We start from the raw sequence: 27,519 nt of genomic DNA, 5'->3' as shown, positions 1-27,519 counted from the left end.
AGAGTATAAAAAAGAAAGAAACCATTGAAGAATTTAAATAAAATATTAATTAAAAATTAAATAATTTTAAATAACAAAAATCAGAGAGCCTCACCTTCACTTAATATATAAAAAAAAATGTATAAATTTTGTTTCTTTCCTTCTATCCGATTTAAGTATAGCACCGAGCTAGAGAGGCGGGGGTGAGAGGGGCATGCCGACCGTCGCCTCTTGCCTCCCGCGGGCTCTGCTCCGGCCGATTCCGCCGCTTCCCCCACCAGCGGTCCTCTTCTGTCCTCGGCTTACCCTCTCGCCTTCGCGATTCGCACCCTTGAGGAACTCTCGGCTGCCCATCCTCGTAGCCGCCTCGGCGGCCTCCTTTGACGAGCTTGATGCCAAAGGCTGGTCGAAGCCGCGATCATCCAAGGTTATTACTGCTCTTATTTCCCGTAATTCATTTGAAATTGTGAATTATTTCAGGTTTTTGGTTGCGTTTGTAGGTTTTACTGTTGCATGCTGCATTCTTGTGTGAAAATTGGCCTGAAAGTTTTAGATTATACAATCTTTGCTTATTAGCGAATGTGTAGATATCGAATGATCGAATTATCCGAGATTTATTGAGTAGTTGAAAAGGGGTTGTTCTTATACTTTTGGCCTGTTTAGTTGGGAGGTCTTATGTGATCTTATTAGCAAGTACACGGTGAATACGGTGGCAGTTTGAAGATTATGTTTGAGGGAGGAGAATGCGGTTTGCTGGATTTGTGCTTGTGCTAGCTATTTGAAGAAAACGGGCACGCTTTACTGTTTTGTTGTTTTTGACAGTTAAAGAGGGGAAGCCTGAAACTGAGAGATAGTTTATGTTTTTTGTTATTTCTATGTTTGCTCATTGACTGCTTGAGTTACACTGCCGAGGCATTTGATTATTGTTAAGATTGTTCTCCAAAAATTACTTGTCAAAACTTTTTGTGGAAGTTTGCCAACATCAAGTCATTGCAGAAACATGCCTTATCTCTTCCTGGAAGCATCCTCTCAAGCGAGAGGAATCATGCTAAGAAATTATTGTATGTGTTGTTGCACATAGCATTCATATAGTTATATATGCACTAAGACACCATTCATCTACTTATTGTATGCATGCAAACACAATAAAGACATGTTCATCCATTATTATACTTAACCTATGTGCCTATGTAGTTTCAAAGATGCAAATAGTCATTTATGTGAAATTATGTAGTATATCGTACACGGTTGTGAATGTGTTGCATGAAAAAAGGTTCATATATGTTGACATACAACGCATTTGACTAATTTTATATGCATTATTCTAGAAATTGTTTATAAACTATCAAACACGGTCATGCTTGTGGAAGTATCATTGCTTTATGCAACCATTAATCTCTTGTAGTTATATCTAAAATGGTGCTCTTGTTATCAAACAAATATGGGAGTTAATAAATCATTGAAAAAGTGATGATTTACATAATGTGCTATAATTTCATCATTCATGCATTTTGGTCAATGGACTTATCACCAAATATGTTATGACATTTGCAAAATCATATATGGTAAGGATCTCTGCCATTTATGTTTGTGGATTTTCTTTTTTCTTAATGATATTTTGTATTATTTTCTTGTAATCTTTTTATGCCGCTATATAGGCGTATTTATGCTTGTTCTTAACATGAAATTCAATAAAGATCGATTTATCATTTTATATTTCTTTCAAATATGATAACAAAATTTTTTTATTACTTCCTAACTTATTGTTCACGAGCATTTTAAGTTAGTGAGTTTGTCGTCAACAATTTCTCCTTACCTCACCACTCTTTGCCCAATTACATTGGTGTTGCATCCCCATATCCTGAATTTTTAACCTCCTGATCTCCTCCAATGTTGACAATAAGAACCATGATAAGCCGTCTCACCCCTAGGCTATGTTACTAAGACATCGCTACCCAATAAATCTCGTTGCCTCTTTCAACATTGGTCTTCAATCCGGCATACATAAAGTATTCTTCAGGCCATAATGGGTTGACAATTGCCCTTGTCTAAACCGTTGCCACTAGCACCATTTTGAGGAATCATTTGGTTCGTTATTGTCTTTTGACAATCCAATGCATTTCCCCACCATTGCATCCTTTATGAGTCACATCGCCATTTGAGTGATGACATTATCTATCATCTCCTGTTGCTCGACCTCTATTGACTTTGGGTTATAAAGATAATACAAACAATGTTTGATTCCCCTATACTATTTGTTGCCATGTTGGTGCAATAGCTAGGATCTATCTATATCTCCTACTTATCCTATGTATTATACATCTATCCTAGCCTTGATCGTGCCATACGTCTGATAGACCATCTAAATTTGATTGGGAGGGAATTAGGAAATTTCTTAATCAAGAGGGGGTTGTTTAGGAAGGTTCTTCATCAAAAGGATGTTAATTAGGAAATGTTTCCCTATTCAAGGGAGCATATATGGGGGCTGATTTAGAGGGGATTAATCATGAATTTTTTTCTAATTGAAGAGGACATATTTAGGGGCTGATTTGGGGGGGATTAATTAGGAAATATTTCCTAGGACAGATTTATGGGATGATTTGAGGGCTGATTTGGGAGGGAAATAATTAAGGAAATAGGAGGGAATTAGGGGAGGGATGTTTGAGTATTTGTTGTTTAATCGTTTGCTTTAAATAGGAAGAGAGGATTAGTGTTAAGATTATGCAAATTATTGTGGCTGATTTTGTTCTTGGAGTTTGGTGAATTGGGCTCTAGCGGTGTCTAGGGATTGGGAGAGATCGATCATCCTCTAGAATTGAGGATCAATTGTATGTCGCTATTTTCTTCCGTTAGTTTGATTATTGCAATAAAAACTGTTGTTTTTCCATTCTTTTCATTAGATTTGTGGATCATTCTCGCTGTTTTTGCTTCTCTTGTTAGGGTTTACTTGAGATCTTCAAGTATTTCCTAACAACATCATAGCACATGGTGCGGTGGTGCCTACAACCTCCCACCAATGTCACTGACCATGACTGCACAAAACACCCTTTGCCACCGATGCCCATGCATCCCTTGCCATCCATCAATGCCCGCCTTAGATCTAACATGTTTGCTTATATCTATAACTTTCAACGCATATGTTGGCATCCCACTCGTATCCCCTGCTTACCTATGATTGTGCCCTTGTACATGATCACACGAAAGTTCCACCATTGCCTCACCACCTTCGCCAGACCCAACATGCAATTTAACCATCTCCATCATCACACAACATGATCATACCCTTGCATGCGATCCCATGCCTATGACTTCCCACTAACATAAAAAACTATGGTTGTGCATTTCACCCTTTTCCACTAAGACAAGTTGACACCTATTTGTCACAAATGATGCGCATCTTTTACCACCCATCAACACTTTCCTCAAATCCAACATCTCTGCCTACCTCTATAACCCCCAACCTACCTCTATAACCCCCAACGCCAATGCTGACATCCCATTTATATCCTCATGCTAATATGTCATTGTGCCTTTAAACATGATCGTTCGCTTTTCCACCATATTGTCTTACTTCCGCGGCCTAGACCCAACAAGTGGTTGAACAATCTCCATAATTGTAGTTCAACCATCTCCATCATTGCACAACATGCTTACTCTTAATAGGTTTTATGTTGTTGCTTAGAATTCTAATAACTTTATATTGCTCCATTAAACCTTAATTGGCCTTATGCCCTGTACCCATCAAATCATATTCTAAGATGCACATTTGGATAATTCTTGCCATCTCTTGTTCACAATGCCCATCTACATTTGTATGATCCCTTTCCCAGACGTTAAAAAACCCCGTCTACTTGTTTTGTACTCTACATTATTTCCAACTCAAACTGTCATATGCTGATGCTAACCCAAAGTTGTTCTCATTGGCCACCTTAGAATTCTCAATCACCATTGGAATTAGAATCAGACCATCATCGATATCTATTTTTCTTAGTACTTATTGCCCACCTGAGAAATACCTTGATGCCATTCTTTACATAGTTGTTGGCTTCTTTAGGAAGTTGTTGCTATCGTCCTTATTTATGCCCATGCCCATTATTGTGCCAAGCAACACACTTGTGTTGACGCTTTTGGACTCACTTGCATTCAATCACCATAACCTCATCTTTTATATGCCCCTTACTAGCACTGAGCCTTTTGCCTAAACATGTGCAAGAGTCATAATTCCTAAATTCATGCGGTGGAGTGCCTCCAAATCTCATCTTCAATTGCCACCTCTATTATTGATAATGCCATCCCTTCAATTACCTACGTTTTCATGATTGATATTAATTCTTAATCTCTATCCTTTTCATGATTGATAATGCCAACCCCTTCGAACATGGCCTTCCACCAATGTCACCAACTTAAACATTTCGATAGTTTTGGTCTCCTCGTTGAAACAAAGTTTGACTCAACCATCTTTCCGATCAAAGAAATGCTAGCTTGTGCCTTCTCTATTTACATTAATGGCCTTTGAAACTTGTTTCTAGGCTTGTATTTTTACGGTTGGCCTTTGCAATGAAGAACTCTTCTTCTCATACTATCTCAGTATCTCGCCATCTTTTTTGCCACCTATATTCAATTCTCCAATGGACAACACCCATCGGATTAACATGAGTTTTGCACGGTGATCTCCTTTGTTTATTCCACAGTTGGTTTTGTGCCTTCTTTTTCAAACAATTTCAAGAGCACAATATTATTAAAGTTTGTCGATTTTTAGCGATCACGAAACATGTGTAAGAGCTGTAACTCCTGGATTCATGCGGTGGAATGCCTCCAAATCTCATATTCAATTGCCACCTCTATTATGCCATCCCTTCGGTCACCGACGTTCTCATGATTGATATTCATGGTTGATATCTATCCTTTGCATCTCAAATCCACTGCAGCACTTGCAAACATGGCCTTCCACCAATTTCACCGATTTAAATCTTTTGATAGATTTGGCCCCCTTGTTGAAGCCGAGTTTGACTCAACTATCTTTCCCAACAAAGGAATGCCAACCCGTGCCTTATCTATTTAATTATTTATATCAATGGCCTTTGAAACATGTTTCTAGACTTGTGATTCCGCTGTTGGCCTTTGCAATGAAGAACTCTTCTTCTCATACTATCTCGCCATCTTTGTTGCTACCTGTATTCACTTCTCCAACAAACAACACCCATTAGATCAACCTGAGTTTTGCATGGTCATCTCCTTTGTTTATTCCACAGTTGGTTTTGCGCCTTCCATTTCAAATGGTTTTAAGAGCACAATATTGTCAAAATTTGTCGATCTTTTTTAGCAATAACGAAACCTCGCCATCGACCTCTGTACCCCATTATCCCCCCATATGTATAGTTGACTTGGCCAATGTCTTAACCAATAACTCTTTGTTGTATTCATTGTCGGTCCAATCACATTTGCCACCTCTATCTACTAGGATTGACAATGACATCTCTAACTTATTGATTTTGTGCCGGTTGTGCGTATGTTGCTTCTATTCCCGTCAGGCCATCATCATATCTCTTATAGGGGTATGCATTTTATTTTATTTTTTTGATAAAATTGAAATATAAAGCCAATCCAATTTTAGTTGTTTTGGTTATTAAATATTAGGTCGATTATTGGTTGTAATTTTGATTTTTATTATTTTTAGGTTATTTTTTTCTATTTTTGCTTTTGTAAAGCCGATCAAATAAAAACTGAATTATATTAATTTCTTCAAATATTAGATCAATAAAGCTCATAATTAGTAAGTAAACAACAACAACAACCCACATAATATTAGCATCCTCATGCACAGACAAAATCTTAAGATCTAAAATCTTATTTCCAAAAATATTTTTGTTAATATTCTTTAAATGCCCCCATTTAATCCTAGAAAATTGTTTTACTTTATAATTAGTAAGTAAACAAGTGACAAAAAGATCAACATGAATACTAGTTACTTCACATGCCAAAACTGTAAATTTCAATAAAGATTACTTAGTATTCTTTTTACTGTACATTTATTTTAGCTAAAGATAATTAGGTTTATTGTTAAATTTAATTTCATTTTAGTTTATAAAAAATTGAAACTAATTGAGAAAATTAAAGTTCAATTTAGTTTAGTTTGGCATGAAAAATATTTTTTTACTACTAAAAATAATTAGTTTAGCTAATTTGTAAACCAAATCATCCAAATCTATCAAATGCACACCTATAGTCTTTCATCTTGTTGGACTTTGCCTATCGCTAATCTTTTATATCGACCACCTAGGCGCTTGCTCTAGATTATTTTTTGTAGGTTTATAGTTCTATGTGATCTACATTTGTTCTCCAACATCAATGCTTTTTGTTGCTACCTAGGCCAATGCCTCAATCATGCTCTTTTTTTATGCATCTGATGCCTCCATCAACAATGCTCATCAATGCCTTTTGTTAGCATCCTTGATAATTTCCTTTTGTAGCATCTCCCAAGATTGGCATAGTGCTATTCATCGTCTGTTTGAGGATATGTTCATTCTTTGTTTTAGGATATTATTTGTGTTGTCTCTATTGTAAATTTCGAGGTCATACTATTTAATCCATGTATTTTATTTGCATTGGACTCTCTTTTGTTGAATTTGCAATTATTAGACACTCTTTTTATGACACTCGCAACATCTTAGAGTAAATTTTTGACTGCTTCATCCTTTGTCACGATTATTTATAAAGTCGAGTTGACATCTTTTATGCCTCATTTAGTTTGTGGGTGAGTATTACTATAAACATATTATGACATATGCAAAATCATATATAGCAAAGACGTTATCATTTATTGCTGTGATTTTTATACTTCTTTATTTTCCCTTCTTTTTCCTATATATAGGCACATATATGTTTGAATTAGACATGCAATCCAATGGAGATCAAAATTTCTTTTTCTCTAAATGTCTGACAGGGCTAGTGCTAATTAATCTGAATAAAAATCCATTATTCCTGATGGAAAAAAGGAAGCTTCTTTTCCGTCTACACCTTATAATGATTCATACTAGGCTATGTTATTCGAAGTGCCTGCATTTTTAGTTTAATCAGCACTAGAAGTCTCTTAAAGTGGATATTAAGCAAAGCTAAAGTTGTAAATTTTTAAGATTTTAATTATTTAAAGAGGATATAATAATGATATTTTTAAATTCAATGTCACCCTTTTAAAAGTTATTTTAAGTGACTTATTTCTTCCACTACACCTTGAGTGTCACTATTTTTTGGTTTCGTTTGGAGATTCTCTTCCAATGAGATGCTTTCTCCCTCCTTTATAAATTTTGCAATCTTTGGCGATGAGATGCTTTCCCTCTTTAAATTTCTATATCTAAAAAATGTTAGAGGGAGGAGGAAGGGAGTTGTTTAGATGGATTCCATGGATGTGTTTTGACATGCTTTTCATGATAAATCAAGCCTTCCTACGACCCATTCATTTCTTTATTTTCTCTCTTCTGTACTTCATATATATAAGTTTGTGTTTGTGTGTGTGAGAGAGAGAGAGAGAGAGATTAGTGTTGGAGGAGTATGAGGAAGAAAGATAGATATATGATTAATTAGATTTAAGTTGCTCAAAGTGATTTGCAAAGAAAAAAATTTAACGCCTAAAATAATAGTCAACATAAACAAATGAAAAATGAACTTCATAAAGCTGACTCCAAATAATTAGGTCATGGCTGATAATTTGATGTGATCAAAATAATTAACAAATAACAACTACATGCCCTTACCAAACGGTTCTCATTACTGACTCTACCTCAATGGTTCCACCAATGATTTACCTTTTATATGGTTAGGGAGACAATTCTATGCAAAAGTTCAGGCTTTGCCTAACGAGCAAACATCGCTGCGAGGCAGTAGAAGTTTCCTCATCATTTGGAATGAATTTATTGGGAATGTGTAGTTAATGTGAATGGGTGATGTAGAGTTCGAGGAAAGTGGGAAGATATGGAGTACTCATTATTGGCAATGGAGGAATTACATGCTTTAATTTAAATACAAGGGTTTTAAGTTGCTCGCTATATCATGCTGTTATAGGCTTCAGAAATAGTAGGGAACAACTTTTGAAGTACTATTTCCACCAAGTCATGTTTCACACACATAATTCGTTATATTATATGATAAAGTTGAGCTGGTTGACGAAATTCTGAAACATCTTTACTTTTTTTTTTTTTTTGAGAAGTCTAGGATATCTAAACTTTGAGATAATCCTAGCGTCGCCATAGCATGGCACTGCTGTTTTAAAATGATTTGCACAAATGCTGATTCTTTGACTTTGTGTTGAATCTTTGAATATGAAGTGAAACTAATTAACTTTCTTATTCAATTAATAAAAGAAGCTTTTGCAAGACATGCAGAGTTTGTTACGAAAGTTTACATTTATTATAATGATGGAATATGTGTCTTCAGTATATATTGGCTCTGCTTGACAAACATTTTTGAATGGTCAATGAATTCATGTTTTTTTTTTTTTTCCTTTCAGAAATCCTTGCTCTCAGATTTGATTCAGGAGATTGAGCCTCTGGATTTGAATCTTATCCAAAAAGATGTTCCAGCTGTTACAGTTGATGCAATGAAGAGGACAATATCTGGCATGCTTGGGATACTTCCATCTGATCGGTTTAATGTCATGGTTGAAGCGCTTTGGGAGCGCCTATTTAAGTTATTAGTTTCTTCAATGATGACTGGGTATGCTAGCCAATTACTTGTTTTTTAACATTTCCCTGCTTTTGGCATATCGATAGGCTTACAAGGCAATTAAATATGCATTGGTTGATTTACGTGATTCTAAAATGATTTGTATTGGTTGATATATTTAATTGCTGATTCTTTAACTTCTTAAACATGTTCAAGATTAGATAAATAAATTATACCAATAAAACGAGCAAATAATTTGTGTGCAAATCACTGCTTTATGTGATGCCTTCAATGGGAAATTGGGAATAAGCATGAAGATTTCCATTAGGCATTGCAAAATTTAGTCATGAGTTATATTGCAGAACTTTATAGAGGTCCACCTCCATTCTTGACATCAGATTTTTAATTAAATTATTTTTGTTTGAATTTCAAATTTTCAATTTTATTTTTGACAAAAAATATCCTCTATTTCCATTGGATTGGCTTAGCCTTGAGTTTGACCTGCAACAACTTACATGGGTTGCATGTTTATTGATGTGTAGATTCACCCCTATTGTTGAAGCCACCCAATTCAAGTCAATGATACTCATCATAATTAGCAACTTCACGGCCTCATTTGTAGATTTTATTGGCTAATGCAAATAACTTTAATTTGCATGAAGTTTGCTCAAGTTCCCATCAACCTGATATCATAGTGGTGATGGTTAGATGGGTGAGTTGGGATTAAGCTATAGAGAAGTGAAAGTGATGCAGATCTTAAATGCTTAGGCAATGTTAAATTAGAAGTTGCACGCTTTTAGACGAGTGCAATATTAAATATTAGCTTGTAGCGATTTAAACAACGAAAGAAAATGAGAGAGGGGTGAAACGAGCTTAGGCCAAGTTACACAACTAAAAGTTATGATCACAAAATAATCAATTATTCAAATGTAGCATTCATGAAAGATTTTCAACAAGAAATTCCTACGTTAACAATGAGATTATTTGCTATGAGGAATCCCTCACTGACTCCTAAATTACTAGGCTTAGCGGAGAGAGTTAATAAGATTTTTAGGAGTCAATCAAAGCCACAAATAAAGATAACTTAGAAGATATGAGACTTGAAAGAAAGTTTACCTTCGTCAAGATGTAGGAATGGTTAATAGCAAAATATCGGAGCTTCTGGACAGCATTCAGGTACTTTCCGGATAGCGGGACAACAATAGTTGTTTGCTGAAACTTCGGAAGAGCAGCTTGGACCTTCTGGACAGCAGATATCGCCCAGGAAAAATTCTGGACAACAGTTTCAAAGACCTCGAAATTCTGGACAGCACTTTAGCAAGGGAAAAATTCAGGGTTTGGTTGACTAGTTTAAGTGGGAGGGGATGTGGTAGTAGCTGGCCATAGGGAGGATGGAAGTAGAATTTTAATTCCAGGGAAATTTGAATTTTAATAGGGGAAGGAAACAAATTTAGAAATCTGAAATTAATTTCAGCCTTAAAGGAGGAAAGTAATTGGGCATTGATTGATTGATTTGTGGAGCATTAATGGACATAGGAAGTAATTGAGGAAGGGTGAGAGAGGGATAGGGGGCGGCAGCCCTTGATTGGATTTGATTAGGGAATTAATGGGGAGATCATTAATGTGGGTTATTAGAATTGGTGAGAGAGGGAGGGGTCGGCCATGCAAGGGCGGAATTGATTGGGGATTTGAATTTCTTTCCAAACATAAAACATTAATTAAGGAAAGGGGATTAGAGGAAAATCTCTAATTAATTTTAGATGGAGGAGATTGGGGAGGTCTCTAAAAATAAGTCAACTTATTTTAGGAAAGAGTTCAAAGTCAAATAATTTTGAATTTGAATTTTGAAAAATTTTCTTATTTAAGATGTTTATTAATTTGAAAGTATTAACTAGGAATTTCAATTTTGGGAGGCAAGGGATTTGGGGAGATGAAACTAGCGGCTAGGGTTAGGGTTTGGGAGTGACGGCTAGGTGGAGGGGAGGACTCAAGGAGCCTGCGGTTTGGGGTGGAGGAAGGGTGGTCGGCTAGGATTGTGGAGGTGGTGGGGTTTTTGGCCGAGAGGTGGAGAATGGTGGAATGGCCGGCGGTTAATGGAGGAGGGAGGTGAGCTCTTGGCCGGCGGCAATGGAGGAAAGGAGAGGGGAGTTTAGATAAAAGAAAATAACCATGAGCCCGGATGCTTCCTGTGGCTGGTGGGTGATCCGTCTCCCTCACCTAGGCTTTCCACCAAAGCTCTATCTCAAAGCTCTCCAAGTCACAATGCAGGAAAAGTTACATAATATCATTCGTCTCAAATTATGAAGAGTGTGGCTTTAAATAGCCACATACAATGAGGGAAAAATAAAAGACCATCATGTCCTTAGGGCTTACACATACCTAGGCCCTCAAGTGAGGGTATAAATGAAAAAACAATAATAACTCATAATACAAAATAAACTAATACAATGATAATAAAAAATGCAGTGGTGCAATCGTGGTCATAGATCGACGGCCACGCCTCTGGTAGACCCTCCATGGTTGGATGTCCTCATCAGAAAGACTGAGCGACTTTAGGAAAAGTAAACAACATTGCTGATTGATTTAACAAGGGTGAAAGATAACGGTTAATGATTGCTTAAGAAATCCTTGAAAAAAGGGACCTTAATGCCAATTTCAGAGTTCAAACCGTCAAATAGACATATGTAAAAGACAAAATTAACTAGTTAGTATAATCTTATGAAAGAGCCGAGTTAGATGTTTTCTTGTATAAGCATGTGAATAAAATATTTACCTGAGGCTCAAAGCAGATGCGATGATAAGAAAAACTGATTGAAAGTTTTAGTTTAGTTCCATAAACCCCAATCATTCTGAATAACACGTATCCCTTATCTCACCACGATTGCTTGCTCAAAGTTAGCCGATGTTATTGTTGATACCATCATTGCTTCTTTTCAAGATAAGTTATCTACTTGGGGAAACTGTACCTCCACGAGGTATCACTGCATTAGTCTTTTGCTTTTTGTTTATGAGGGATCAAGGTTGGTGGGTTAAAACAATGCATATCTGTCAGCGCTTCTCAAATGAGGAACCCATCTATAATTTTCTTATTTATGATGATGAATTCCTCTTTCCTGGTTTTAGTTTCTTATTTGATAGGATAATCATAGTTTTTCATTAGGGGTGTCAATATTGAACCAGACCCGAAAATTTTGGGTTTAGGTTGACCCGAACCTGAAGCGGGTCGGGTTCGGGTTGACCCGAAAACCCAGGAATGACCCGAAAAAACCCCTGCCTGCATTGCCTGCCCTGCTTGCCCACCTGCCCTTGCTTACCCTGCTTGCCCGCCTGCCTGCGTGCATCGAGCCAGCCGCGCCATCGCGTGGCATCGCCTCGCCTGCCGCACCATTGCGTCGCATCGCTTCGCCTGCCCCAGCTGTCGAACGCCGCTGCCCGCTAGCGGCTGCCGAAGCGGGTTGGGTCGGGTTGACCCGAACCCGAAGCGGGTCGAGTTCGGATCCGAAAAACTGACCCGTATGCAAAAATGCGTCGGGTTTCAACACGAACCCGACCCGTAACCTGAAATTGACACCTCTATTGATGCGAGCAAACTAGAAAGAAAAGATAAATAGGAGAACACTAGGACAAATGAAAACCAAACTCCATTCAATCTAGTAAGCAAACATCCAAACAAACACCAAAGCAAACGAAAAGTTGAAACAAACGAAACAAAATTATAACATAAAAATACTATCCTCAGAACAATCGGCAAGCGATTTCCTCACATGCAACGAGAAGTAGGAAATATATGATAAAATGCAAAGGCTTGCAAACCGAGGGTCCACCACAGCAAAATGGTCCAACGTCCAACCAAACTCCTCAGGCAAATGTCTCCCAAATCAGCCAACAAGCATCACCCAATAGCTCAAGAAGAAGGATACAAGTGGAGTGGAACTTGCGTAGGGAATAAGAGATTAGAAACCAAGACGAAATAGAGAGGAGGAAGATATGGAACAAGCTCTCAAGCTTTTCCAAGAGAAGGAACCCTTAGGTTTTTAGTAACTTATCTCAAGTTAATCAACAACCTCTCAATGACAAAAACTTCCCATATATATATATATATATATATATATCTTCCCATATATATATTCCCATATATATATATAGAAGAAAAGGGGAACCAAACAGCCAACATCTACCTCCAACCAAACCAATCAGGTAAGGGGAAGAAGAAGGGCAATAGATACCACAAAACAACTCCCAAAAATTAGCACAGGAAATGGGTAAGAGAAGCCACAGGAACACAACCAAGGAGGGACCCGAAGAGCCAACATAGAAAACGGGTAAGAGAAGCCATGGGAAAGCAGCCAGGGGGAGAAATCGAAAAACCCACACAGGGAATCGGAACCAACACCCAACAGCAAGTCACGGGAACAACACAAAGAAGAAACCAATGAGACACAAGAAGGGGAAGAAATAAGATCCACTCCACATAAAGAAGAATACTTTTTTAAATTTATGAGCTAAGTAGAGCAATTATTTCTCCAAATAATGAGCTAAACATCAGCTCAAGCTTTAATGAACTGGCACCAAGTAGATCCCAAGATCACAACTCAAAACCAATGCAGCCAAAGCCCATCCTAAGAGCAGCCAAAGCCCAAACCGAGAAACAGCAAGCATCCAAAGAACAAAAGGACCCAAAATGCTAGCAAACCCAAGCCTTTCCATGCCCAAGCACATCCTACCATGATCATTGGATGCTTTCCATCATTTGATAGTATATAAAAAAAATCATAAAACACAACTAATAATGTTCAAATTACATCAAAATATAAATAAACCAACATATGAATGCATCATCTATTTTTCATAGCAACTATTAGTCTGTTGTTGTGCTGTGTTACATTGCTGATTCTCTTACGTGTTGGAAAATAATTATCTTCTGCAGAGTTTCCGCAGAAAATGCTAGTATTTTAAGTTTTTCATTTTTTTTGCAAAATGATTTATGCAAATGAAGTTAACACCTGATGCGACCCCTTAATAAGAATGAATGGAGAATGAAGATTCATAAGGCGCCCAAATAGTTGGGATAAAGCTCTGGTAAGGGTGTTGATGATGCCTTAAAATTTTGGAGTTATTTTTCTTCTTTTGGACTATTAATTACCTTTCTTTTTTAGATTTAAATGAGAATTTTACCCTTATCAGGACACATTGGAGAAAAATGATTCATGTAGCCGACCCCACGTAGTGTGATAAAGGCTTGATATTTTTGTTGTTGTTGTTGTTGGACTCATAATGTTATTTTTTACTCGAGAAGTTTTGAATCTCTTTGTATTTCAGGTATACTTTACGCAATGCTGAGTACCGCCTATTCCTTGAGAGGAAGCTAGAAATATTTGGAGATTTTCAAGATAAAGATGGGCATTTGGAAGGAAATGATATTGGAAATGTGGTGGGGAATGATTGTGACAAATTACTTGATAGAAGTCCCACACTGTTTGTTGCTGAAAGGGATCTATCCAGCTCAGACAAAATAGATGAAGTACCACTGTGTGAGGATATTGATTTGGAAGGCTTGGGGGAAATGACACCTCAAGCTAAAGAATATATTCGTAGCCTAAAATTTCGTATATCTTCCATGGAAAAGGTATTGCCATTTAATGTAGATTTTCTTGATTGAAATGCCTTGGAGGCTTCTGCAACAAAATGAAATGCATATTTTTTCCAAAGAGATATATTTCAACTTTTGAGTCCTTTAATTGTGTTGTGCATATGAGACAGAAAAAAATTATTTTGTTTCTTTGTTGAAGCTGTAATTTGGGGGACAAAGGAACTTCAATTTTTGAACCTATAACCCAAAAATTTATTTTTTTCGTTCAGCTAAGTAGTTCTTTATTCACAATGTTCTTCTGTTATATGTAACTTATAATCTTATTTTATGATGTGCATCATTCGGGATTTTATGTATATTGTGGTCCAGTTATATTTTGTATGATTAGCTTAATCTACAAGTTCTATGTTTAGTTGTTTACTGACATATCTTTGAAAGCTAACCAATCTTAGGCAATTCAAAATGATGCCATGAAAAGAAATAGCTAATGATCCAAAATGGAACCCCTTGAATTTATAGTTTAGAAACCTTTGCACAATTTGCTTTGGATTGCAGTGAAAGTTTTTTAAAATCCAGAAGCAATAGGTGAGCTATAGGCCGGTCTCATGATAGAAACTTTGATGATGCATTCACCAACGCAGCCATCATCGTGTATGCTCTCAATTGAGGGGAAGGGAGGAGAAAAAATAATGTTCGTGTGCTTTACTCAATTAGTTATTCATAAATAAAAAAGTCACGCTAACTGGATGGATTAGAACTCTTGGTTTAAACATGAATATCAATATTAATCTTCTTATTAATTATCACTCTTTTCCTAACTATTGAGCTTGGCTTTATGAATCTCCATTAATTCCTATTAAGTGTTACATGAAGTGTTAAATGTATTTCATGCATGTCTTTTTGCATAATTTCGAGCCATGTTAATTCCATCATTTTTTCTTCATATTCCTTTTAACACCAAGTCTATTTACCTTCCTAACTAGTGGATATATGATTCTCTCCTACATAAAACTAAGTCTAATTTCTACCATATTATCTTCAATAGATGTTATTCCCACCATTTCTTTGATATAATTATCTCTTATTATGTTGTTAATTTCACATGCACTCCCCTTAGCATTGTCATTTTTTCTATGTTTTCCTTGATTTTGAGTGGATTATTGGTGGCTCACTTCCCTTAGCATTGTCATTTTTTCCATGTTTTCCTTGATTTTGAGTGGATTATTGGTGGCTAATACTTGGATCCATATTGGCTTGCTAGTCTTATTTAGCATTTATAAATTTCACTTATTACTTATAACTATTGAGCTATTTCATCATTTAACCATCAAGTTTAACTATTAAAGTTATGTCATGTTGAAATAATCATGAATTATTGACTAGGACCTTTTCATCTATAGTAATCCAATAATTTGTGGATAATAACTATCCATCTACAATAATCCAATAATTTGTGGATAATAATTTTCTATACAACATTCAATTTATGTTGTGTAGTTAATTATGGATTATAAACTTAAAGATTGGTTTCCAAATATATTTATTCACATATTTATGTATAGCTTCTTATGTTTTCTTTACACATAGCAAGGAAGCAAAATTCAGTTATGAAATATTATATTTTATACCATCATCTCTTCTCATTCTAATTTTCACTATGGTATAAGAGCCATTAAGGTCCTATGCTCTTTGAGACGAATTGATCCTTCAACATAGAACTTTCCTCCAAGTCATCGAGTTCGGCTCAAATACTGAAAATCCCCTCTTCGTCCAACGAGAGGGCAAAATATATGTGAATGATTCTTCTAGAAAACTATGGTAGTTACCATGAAGAATTTAGTGGTCAATAAATCAGCAACTTTATTCCTTGAAAATTCAAAAGAGAACCAACAACAAATCACAATAGCAATTCTCTCCCTGTTTCAACAAACTAGATAACAAACCAAAGAGAACGAGCTATTCTCCCAAAAGAAGCTGAAGCTTATTCTGGAACATCTTCAAAATAGGCTTGGCTGGTCAAAAAGGTAAATTCTTAGACTCTCATTGTAAATAAGAAGAAAATTATCATTTAGATATTAAACTCGGGAGTGTCTAATTATACGATGGGAGATAAAATTTGATTGCTCATGTTGTCAAAATTATAATATCCGGACTGTTGATGGGTTTCTATCAAAATTCAAAAGTGCTCTAAATATCTATGTTATTTTCTGAAAAGATTTGACACAAAATTCTATGCTTTTAGGCCTAACCTAGATTATAACTTACTATCAATCATCAAATTACTCGAGAAAAAATTATTTTTGTAATTTTTCATCTCAGCTTCGTCACTTTTAGGACTTGAAGCCGGGAAGGATGATTGGAGGCTTGTTCAAGACTCTAATTTATAAAGAATATTCCTTACACAATTTATGGGCTCAAGCGATAAGCTCAACTGCTCAAGCAATGGACTCAAAAAGTGTGTTGTATATCACCAAATCCCCACTTTAAATTTCAAATACTGCAAATAACAAATGTAATGGTTAACTTTAGAAATATTTTCTTGGGCTCCCAAATTTTATTTAACTTGCATAAAAAACATTTCAAAGACTTTTAGTATGAAATTTAACATATGGTTAAATATTGTATTAGTTCATATCCCAATCAAACCTACCAATATTCCCAACTTTTTTACTTTAGTCTGCAGTTATATATGGTGATCACTTAAGAGTTAAAATTTTATATGGAGCTAGATGGTTTGTTTTCTCCATCTACAGTCATACTCATCTCATTTGGGTTTCCTTCATGAATGAAAATTCTAAGCGGGATAAATTTTTGAATATTTGAACCATGCGATCCACGTTTAATTTCAATCTAAAATTTACATCCTAAAAATTGACATTGTCAAAGAGTACTTCAGATTGATTCTCAAAAAATTATCTTTGACATTAAGGAATTATCTAGCAAAAGCTCTTTTCTCATCACCCTCAACAAATTGGTGTTACTAAAAGGAAAAATATGTACACTTTAGAGGTGGCTAGATTACCAATATTCTCTACAATTATTCCTAAGTATTTTTGGGGAGAAGCTGTCCGAACAGTTACATATTTCATTGATAAGATGCCCTCAAGCATACTTAAATTTCAAACTACTATGTAAACCCTTCTTTGTTCATATCCTTAGATCAAAATTATGTTCCAAAAAACTATTAAATTGCAGATATCCTCATGAAGGCTTTACCCATAATTAATTTTGATAAAATAATCATTAAGTGAGACATGATTAATATATATCCCAACTTGAGGGGGGTGTTAAAATAATTCTGAATCAGCGGCTAACACCTTTCCATTTTTAGCAACAATCTATTGACAATAGCTTTCCATTTACAATAGTCTCTTAATCTATGAACAATAGCTTTCAATCTACAATAATCTAACAATCACTGAACAGAAACATTCCATTTATGCTATGCAGTTAATTATGGATTCCAAAATTAAAATTTAATTTTTGAGATTTGTTCTGTTCCTACATAGTTATTTCTCCACCAATTTATGTCCTACTTTTTTTTTATTACATAAAACAATGCAATGAATTTTAGTTATAAATATTTCATTTTCTTCTCTCCTCTTTTCTCATTCTAATCTTCAATGTACCATCATTTATATTTGCATATTTTGTATAAAAAGGTACTCAAATATATTATCCCTTGGTTGTCAGTTCTTTTGAGTGATACTTGCCAATTTCACTTATCAGCATTCCCTATCATGTGTTAAGTTTTGTTTTGCGATTCTCGCAACCCTTTATTTTATAAAAAATTTCTTTAGCAGTCTAATTTTCACTTTAATAAAGGCGGCACCTATCATAATTATGTCATACACTAATAGCATGATTAGGCATCTTTTCTTTGTTATACTTTGCAAGTATATTATTAACAAATACCATAAGATATGAACTTAATGTTGGCCAATGATGCAAACCCATTGATGAGTGTGATTTATTTAGTTATCCATAATTGTTTTTAGTACTGCTTGCTGCTCCATTACGGATCTTTAAAATGTCACATGCTTTTGGTAAAGGCTTTCTCCCTTCTGCCTTCCAAATTAATTTTTGTGGTGCTAAATCATATGCCTTCTAATGATCCATAAAATTTTATAAATACCTTTTCGTTTCCCTCTTACTATTCCATTGTTTTCCTTGGCATTAAAAATGCGCCCACCAGATCTTCTTGGTGCTTAAACATGTAATGCATAAGTGTTATTAAGATTTCTTAAATTATAAAAAAAAAATGTAATGCATAAGTGTGGTTAGGTTGGGTAATTTTCAACATAACCATACTTGGCTATGATTTTGCTTGCCTTCAGGATAAATTAAATTCTATCTTGAGCGGGATTTCCTTATTGTTATCCGAGAACAGTTGGAAAGATCAGGTCCAGGCAATGAATTTGAAACACACACTAGAGATATCAGTTCGAACTGAGATTATTCAAATGATAGTATAAGCTTGAAGAATGCCCCATGGAGTTGTTGCAGCCTGTGAATTGCAGATATATCAGATGTGCAAATTCATCTTCCTCTTTTAAAATTTTGAACTCCTTGAACTAGTTCATTGACCTACATGTATCTTACTTATTTAGGGGCAAATGAATCATCTCTAGATTTTAAAGTTCTATAATTTTTTTTATTGTTATTTGTTAAAAGTTTGGTTGTAAACCTTAAGAACCTGAAAAGCCAATGACATTGAACAATTTTACTTTCTGGTATGAAATGATGATTTTATCTGCTGATGCTTATATACCAAATATTCTAAAGCCTTGGAGTTAGAAATAAAATATTTACTGTGAATTTTTTAAAACCATTTTGAGAAGGATATGTATATTTCCTTGCTGCATTGATAGCAAAAATTTTAATATTCTTGTTGGCTTTCTTTTCCATATGCCATCAAACATGCTAAATCTGGAATTGGGATAATGATATAGTTCAAATGCATGGACACTATGTCTTCAAAATATTATAAAAACAAAATGAAAGAGATAAATGCATGGGGATAATTTTAAGCTAGAAGACTGGGCTGGAGTAACTTACAAATTTAACTAACTTTATAAGCTGTTCTAGATGTTTTTGTTCATTTGCATTTTAAGTTCTTCTGAACTTACTCGCTTGAATCACTTTTCTTGCTTCTGGGTTTAATTTACTTTACCAGGAATTCCTTTTTCAAAATAAAAGCACCTCAGGTAGAGCTTAAAGTTTTAAACTTGATTTGTTCCGAGCTGACCAACTCAACTTGTATATTTTCACTTATATGAAGATTTGTTGTTTAATCATTCTTATTTGTGTGCAAACCAATGGTATTTACTCAGGACCTGCATGAGGTGAACAGGAAAAATTCCGCTCTACAAATGCAACAGTTTGTAGGAGAAGAAAAGAATGACCTCCTTGATTACCTTCGATCGCTACAACCTGAGAAGGTTTGCACCTTGTATTGCTTGTTTTCTGTCCATCAATAAATGAATTTATGCTAAAACTCTTTGATGCTGCTAAAAACTTCAAGTCATTTTGTGCAATCAATTATGTTTAATTTTGAAGAATGCGAGTAAATGTTTAGCAGAATTAGGACTGGTTGATATACTTGCTTTTAAATGATCATCTACAGTTTTTATTATCCCCCCCCCCCAAAAAATTTTTTTTTTCAAAAAAAAAAAAAAAAATAATCCTTTCAAATACATTTAAATTGAGCTTGCATTAATTTGAGACTTATTCATGCTTAATTGTTATGCAGAATTTTATTGTGTTTGAGCTTAATTTAAATGATGCATCTGACAAGATATTGCCATGCTAGTTGTTTAATCTAGATTTGCCTTGTGGATGATACCCGATTTTACTAACAGATTCCTCTGGCGAGCTAAGAACTTGTTAGTAAGAATTGAGAGTAGAGAGAGTATAGAGGTGGAGAGTAAGCTAGCAAAATCTTTACTATCTCAATCAGAGAATATAGGGATCCAAAAATTATGAAAAAAATATTCAGAAATTATCTAAGCATGTCTAGAATAATTGGGTGAAATTGATTTGTAAAACGGACTTCTAACGGTCCCAAAAAAGCGAAAACTAAACTTGTACCAACATGTGTCAATTTTTTAAGAAATTACAGCAATGTCTATGAAATTAGGGAAAAATACTATAATTAGAGTACAACAATATCTATGTTATGACGAAGACAATTTGTAATTTAAATTTATAATGTCTACTGAAATAGATTTTTATTGTTGAAAGCAAACATAACTTTTAAAATTTAAGGGTTTTTACAAATAGACCCGTAGTCGGAGAGTCGTTTGATCGGGTCAACGAATGGCATAGGGAGATGGAGGTTGCCTTGTCGTGAAAGACGAACAGAGTTGTTTGTGTGGATAAAGAGTCTTTGTTTGCGTGGATAAAGAATCTATGGGTCTGATAGGAATAACTAAATGGAGCGTGAAGTTCCCGAGGTAAGTGTTTTTATGTAGTTGAGTATGGCGAGCTCGGAGAAGCATTTGATTCAGTGAGTGGAGATTTATTTGCTTAGTGAGGAATTTCTTAGCCGTCCAACATAGTGTAAGCTCCCAAGAGGATGTGGGCAAGTGATGCTTGTTGTTCTCCTTTGAGGGATTTGCTCTTGAGAGGAATAACCTTATCATGACACGGCCGCTAGAGGTGTAAATGAGTCGAGTAGTAGTCTTATCGAGCTCAGCTCGTCAATCAGTCTGTCAGCTAAAACTCGAGCTTGAGCTCAAGTCGAGATCAAAAGGCAAGCTCGAGCTCGGCTCGTCCCACTGTAAATGAGCTGGAGTCGGCTCGCGAGCCTCCGACGTCTTCTTCAGTTCAGTCGTCTTCCTCGCACGGTCCGGCCATCTCGTCTTCGATCCGGTCGTCTTTCGTCTGCCTTGAGCCCAATGCCGTGCTATTGAGTGTTGACATCGCAAAGCGGGAAGCGGAGAAGATGAAAAGGTGGTGGAAGATGAAGTGTGAATAGCTATAGTTTATTTAGGTTTTTTTTTTACTTTGGGAATTGAGCTTAACATATATATGCGCTCAATTATAAGCTCGAACTCGACTCGTGAGCTCGATGAGCTTGGCTCGCGAGCCCATAACGAGTCGAGCTCAAGCCGGTTCACGAGTCGGCTCGGCTCACTTGCACCCCTGCCGGTAGCTACATATCAAAACATTTGAAAAAACAATCATGGATACACACCAGTGAATGTATGATTTATTACTACATCATTGTTGTTGTTGCTATTACTCTATCCTCCATATTTAGCATCATATTATTTATTTTTGTGTGCCAGTGCATAAGAAACAACAATTGTGTCAGTCTCCATTTGATTTGGGCAATTATACGCAGCACAAATCAGTTCTAATGCAATCCAAACCTTCCATTGTCAAAACCTTTAATGCATTAGATTAATTGTGAAGGTGCTGCTAGCATTGTGATATTGAAGAGCATTTAAGGTTTCGGTCTGGTGATGTAAGTTCATAGGCTTAGCAACGAACTTTGGACTAGAACATTGGGGCTAAAAAAGAGCTTGAAATTGCTCGAAACTTGCAAAATTTAACTAAACTGTAAATTAACTTGAATCAAACTTGAGTAAATTTTGAGCTCCACCCTGACTCCATTGATTTCAAGTGTATCTCAAAATGATTTCTATTTCAAGTATATTAAATTTATCTCGGAACTTAGTTCGTTAAAACTCCCTCGCCGAATAAGAAAAGCGAGTGGAGGCCGAGGCCGAATTTTTGGAGCCCACAAGATTTCATTAGTTAATCTGAATTACTTTAGTCTACGTTAAGTTTGTTAGCAACGTGTTTGCTATTTATTAGCCGTGAGCAGTTTTTTTAGTAGTTTTTTAGCATTTTGTTTGTAGTTTATATTTCTTCCATTAATAAATATGTGAATTTGAGTCATTTAAGATTGTTTATGGAATGCATAAATTTTTTATTTTAGATGTAAAGATTGTTACTTTTCTTTAATTATTATGGGATTTTGATCCTTATTCAAGTGATATTTGAAGAATTCCAAGAGAGTTTATCTCCATTATATACGTGAGTCTTATTTTTTTGATGACTTATTAGTTATTTCCCTTCTTGGTTTCCTCCTACGTACCCATCCTGTTACTTTTTCATAATTGTTGGAATTGAGATTGTGTTCAGTCAAATTAATTACAATAAGGCTTTTATAGATTGCATGAAGTTTCAATCTTATGCCTGGCTTTCATTATCTTTGATTCTAGTCTTTAATTTTTTGTATAAGGTTATATAATTTCTATATTTGAATTGATTTCTATATATACTTTTTTTATTTTATTTTTCAAAATTAGTTAATAGTTGTTTTGGATTAATAGTTGATGTCCTATAATATTTTTACATGTTTGTTGCGTTATTTTCAATATTACTACTTGTTCTATCTTGCATTAGAAACCTTAGGTAGATTTGTCTTCTAGACTTTAATATAGCCTTCGGATATGTGCTAGAGACTGAGTTAGTTTATTCTTTCATTTGAACTTAAAATTGAGGAGTTAAAATTTGAATTTGAAGCAATATTTGTGCTTGAGATCATATGAACCCAAATCAAAATTAGAATCTTAATCTATCCTTAAATTTTGAATGAATTATATCCACTAAACTTAATGAATCAATTAATTGTAATAATACAATTCTTGATTAATTATGTATTGTATTCATCTCTTCATTTACTAATCAACATGATATTCTTTTTGTTTTTGGTTCCTTGTTTTTAATTTAGTATTTTATAAAATAAATCTTTTTTGGCAACTCAGATTGCATCAATATAATCTTAAATTTATTAATTACAACTTCCTCTAAAAAATTTTAAAATTTAAAACTCCATCTATCCGGTTGAATCTAAAAATGCATATTCCTCATGATTAATCTTTAAACTATTTGAATTACTATTCTTTAAGAAGTTGCTCGTTTATATTTCATGCACATTTTGTTTGAATCAAACTTGTATGTGGTTTGCCACCTATGAAAGAAGAATATAGATCTAACACATTAAATTTTAAGTTTTCTTCATTTTTCTCCTTTTACTTATTTATAGTTTATTCATTAGCAAGTATATAAGAATTTCTTAGTTAATCCTACGTGTATTGGTAAGAGATGACATTGAAGGTCAATTGATCTGAGGATTGGCTAAGATACAACAAAATAAACCTACTCATCTCACTTTATATGGAGTTTATGAAAAATTCCTATACTAATTCTTAAATGGATAATACATTAGGATTACTATGTGTTAAGAGAATATATGGGGATTTAAAGATAGATTTTATGAAATTGTTATTAGGATGCCAATGTTGTATTGATACGATTGTTGGGTGGTAAAAAATTGCTGTTGGCTAATTTGTAGTGTGTTGGGAATTTCATTGTTAATTTTGATGTGTTGTAAACTAGGGAATATAAATTAATGGATAATTATAGTAGAGAAATAATTTGAGTAACATTTGTTGAAAGTATGGTACTTAAAAATAGATGGTTGTTTGAACATTTATAGTGATGGGTAAAAAATGCATCTATTTGGCATGAAGATAAATTTAGTGACAATGAATTATGAAAGAAAATGGTGGAACTTAAAAAAGTAATTTGAATAGAAGTTGTTAAAAATATTTTTGAAGAAAAAAATTAAACACTTTATGAGATCCTTTACAACAACAATAACAACATCAAGCCTTTGTCCCACTACGAGGGGTCAGCTACATGAATCCTTTTTCGCTATTGTGTTCAAAAGAAACAACTGGAAAATGAGTTTTTATTAATTTGTTTCTCAGATTGAGCTGAGTGAGCCAATTTACTAGCTTCATTTTTCTGTTCAATTCGATTTTCGAATAGATTTTGCATGTTTTAATGTGAGCTGGCTTGTGGTTGGCCTTTTTTTTTTTGCATTTTCACTCCATCTAATTGATCCTTTTGCAGGTTCTCGAACTTTCAGAGCCCACCCATTCTGAAGTGCTAGAGATCATCCACTCTGTAGCACATGGCCTTCTTGCAACTCTCTCTCCCAAGATACATTCCAAACCTTCTCCTCACTCTGATAATGTCCCAGGTAGTGCTTCAAGCATAGGGAAGGATGACTGTGCAGAACTATTAGAGAATACTTCCATTCATTTTCAGCCTCTTATTACTGTCCCACGCGATTACCTTGCACGCTTACTCTTCTGGTATTACCCTCTGCTTCTCACCTGTAATCTACGAGAAATTATTAGGTGCGGAGTCCGGACGTATCTCTACGTCCGGACATCCACTTAAAATTTGACACGTTGAGTATACTTTGGTTGCACTTTTTTGCGCGCTTTACCTGCACTTTGATTGCACTTTTTTGTGCACTCTACCCGTGCTTTGGCTGCGCTTTTGGTGCGCTTGGCTTAAAGTTATGCGGATATATTAAATATATAAAGTAAAAAATAAGTTCAATTGAATATCTACGTGTCAACATTTTATCTACCGTCCAGACTCCGCGCCTAATAATTTCTCGTAATCTACAGTTTCAATTTCTGCTAAGTGCAAACGTAATTGAGCCATGAATCTTTCTTTACAACACTTTCAGGTGCTTGTTATTGGGCCATTACCTCCGAGGTCTGGAGCATCGCCTGGAGTTAACGCAGCTTTTAACAATTGCTGGTGATCCCTAAACTACTTTCTATGATCTTAATTATTTGATCTGTTCTATGAGCCTTCTAATATCACATTCCTTATGTTTGTAAACGTTACACTTAGCTGTTCTTGTGCTGCTATTGTATTCAGAGACAATCTTCAGTTTCTTTGCACAACTAGGCTTTTCAACTCTTTTTCTATATTTGAAAATAGGTGTAATATATTTGTTAAAGATGGATGGAATAATTATTTTGTTCTAAGAGTTTTAGGATGAAAGTTGGATTATTCTGAAATATGTTGTATAGTGCTGCTGATCCACACTTTGTGTGTTGTAGATTACACCAAACTGTTTGATTTAGATTTGAGTCTTGAGCTTGTGCTTGTAAAATAAGGATATATTTGGGGTGGCTGCAGCGTTTTATAAAATTGATTGTGAAGCTGATGTGGAGAAAACAATTTCATTGCTACGATTGTAGAAAGCAGAATTTAATTATAGAATTTTTTGAAAAGCTACGAGAAAGCAGTAAGAAAGAGTAGTCAAATTAATTTTGATTGATATCTGGAAAACAAGGCAGCCAGGTATTGGAGAAATTATTATGTGTGCAGTCACCGGATGATGTTCGGAGGTAAATAAAGATGCACTATATTTTGCTGTGTACAGTTGTGTATTGGGTGACGTAGTACATCCTGATTCGCTTCTGGCTGGTCTGGTGACCGCACACAATTATTTCCCCTCGTAGTGGCCCTAAGTTTATCAAAAGCTAACTGCAATTACTGAAATTAAGGTACTTACTACTTAGATACATGGGGAAAAATTTAGGAATGTATATTTAATGTGAAGGAGCTTTGAATCTATTGTAAGACGAGTCTAATATAATAATTGATTGATTAGTTATGGATTAGTGTAATTTTTTAAATTAATCTTTTATTTTAATTAGTCGCTATTAAACTAACGGTAAATTTTCCTCTCTAGCTATTGTTAAACTAATACGTCAAGACATTTTTTTCTTTTTTTATTTAGTATTTTTTATAACAAATTAAAATTAATCATTGAAATAGATGTCATGTATTTTCCAGGCTGAATAAATTGTATAAAAAATTAAGATATTTAAATATAAATTATATTAAGATTTAAGAATATAATTTTTATTTTTTATTTTTTGTCCGTTTTAATGCAATTTTATCCAAATGTTTTTACATATTTTTTTTCCCAACTGTGACTGCTTTTATCCATTAGAAAGGTGTAACAGGACCCAATAAGATCTAATGTTGCAATCTTCGACCCAAAGAACTGTTAGGACCTAATAAGAACGGTTCAAAGTAAAGCGTACCATATGATTACAAATGAGATTGTTTTATACTAATTAAATGATTACAAATGTATATATATATATATATATGACACCAAAAATCAACTTGATCCAACATGTCCAAACATATACAAGTTGAAAACTTTCAAAATAAAATTTGGGATCATATGAACTCTGATTTCAGCAAGCTTATAGTCAAAATGAACATCTCAAAGAGATAAACCCAAAAACACCAAAATCGGTCCGAGCCCCCCGAATGGGTTTGAATCAAGAGCCCGAAGTGTATTCGAAAGGTTCAAAGCATTAATTAGAATACAAAATAATACCCAAATATGACATGCTTATAGTCAAATCGAGTGACTTGATGAGTAAAATCCAATGAGCCCAAGATCGTTAAACTCTGATACTGTTAAGACACTTAAACACTATAAAAATGTTCTATGATCATGGGAATCAATACAAACAATATGTTGGAGGACTCAGAATCTGCCCTGGATGTTATCCATATTTACGGGATGTGTCACTCACGAAAATCTATAAATCAACCCTCACTCACTACATGAAGGAGACCTCTTGGTGGGGATTAGAGAGAGCTCTAAGGCTTCAAGAGCACCAACACCACCACCGGTGAATCTCCGTCGACTGCCGCCAGACTTCCACTCAGTTGCTGATCGGCGTCGGACTTCCGCTCAGCCATCGCCATACTTAAGTACTATAGCATCCCCCAGTGCCACCTCTCCTCATTCATGCTGTGACTTGCTTGGGAAGGAAAGGGAGCAGTGAGAGGAGGAGAGAGAAGAAGAGAGAGAAAGCTTTTCGGGGCTTTTCTGTTCGTCGCTTCTGTTGTAAAAATTATCTTATTTATTGTAAATAACTATCATCTTACTTCTATTTTAGATGATTTTGATTATATGGATTTATATCTCCTAAATTTATATAAAAAAAAAAATGTTATTTCCTAATTTTATAAGTTTTTACTGTATAACTTTTGATATGTTATAGATTGAATATTTTGAGTAATATGATATGATGAAATGTGATAATTATCTGATAGAAAAGATGTATCAATTAATATTGAATATATGATGTGAGAATCTCATGTGATATCCTCAAGATTTATATGATCCACTAATGGGGAGTCAATTGATGGAAGTCACACAAAGCTTAAGTCTAATTGAGAGTTATAAAGAATCAAGGTGAGTGATCGACATGATTCAAGTGGAATTATAATGAGTACATTAATTGAGAGTCATAAGGGTGACTGATTAAAATTTATAAGTGCATGAGCAAGAAATCCTTAATATATCCTCAATTATAACTAAAACATTTATAAAATATATTTTTTACCTATAACAGTAAATTTTTTTTTTC

General features: G+C 34.8%; 1 protein-coding gene across 1 annotated transcript; it reads left to right on the top strand.

The window, feature by feature from the left end:
• Positions 1-141: 141 nt before the first annotated feature.
• On the top strand, positions 142-25,226 carry LOC110107058. The gene is made up of 6 exons (XM_020837199.2): positions 142-406; positions 8,483-8,688; positions 13,957-14,263; positions 19,561-19,668; positions 24,161-24,405; positions 24,792-25,226. Exons 1-6 carry the CDS (start codon positions 194-196, stop codon positions 24,874-24,876), a joined length of 1,164 nt encoding a protein of 387 aa, XP_020692858.1. The 5' UTR covers positions 142-193; the 3' UTR covers positions 24,877-25,226.
• Positions 25,227-27,519: the final 2,293 nt, after the last annotated feature.

Source organism: Dendrobium catenatum, unplaced genomic scaffold (assembly GCF_001605985.2).
Source record: "Dendrobium catenatum unplaced genomic scaffold, ASM160598v2 fragScaff_scaffold_1022, whole genome shotgun sequence".
Classification (NCBI taxonomy): domain Eukaryota; kingdom Viridiplantae; phylum Streptophyta; class Magnoliopsida; order Asparagales; family Orchidaceae; genus Dendrobium; species Dendrobium catenatum.
This window is presented reverse-complemented; position numbering and strand designations above follow the sequence as displayed.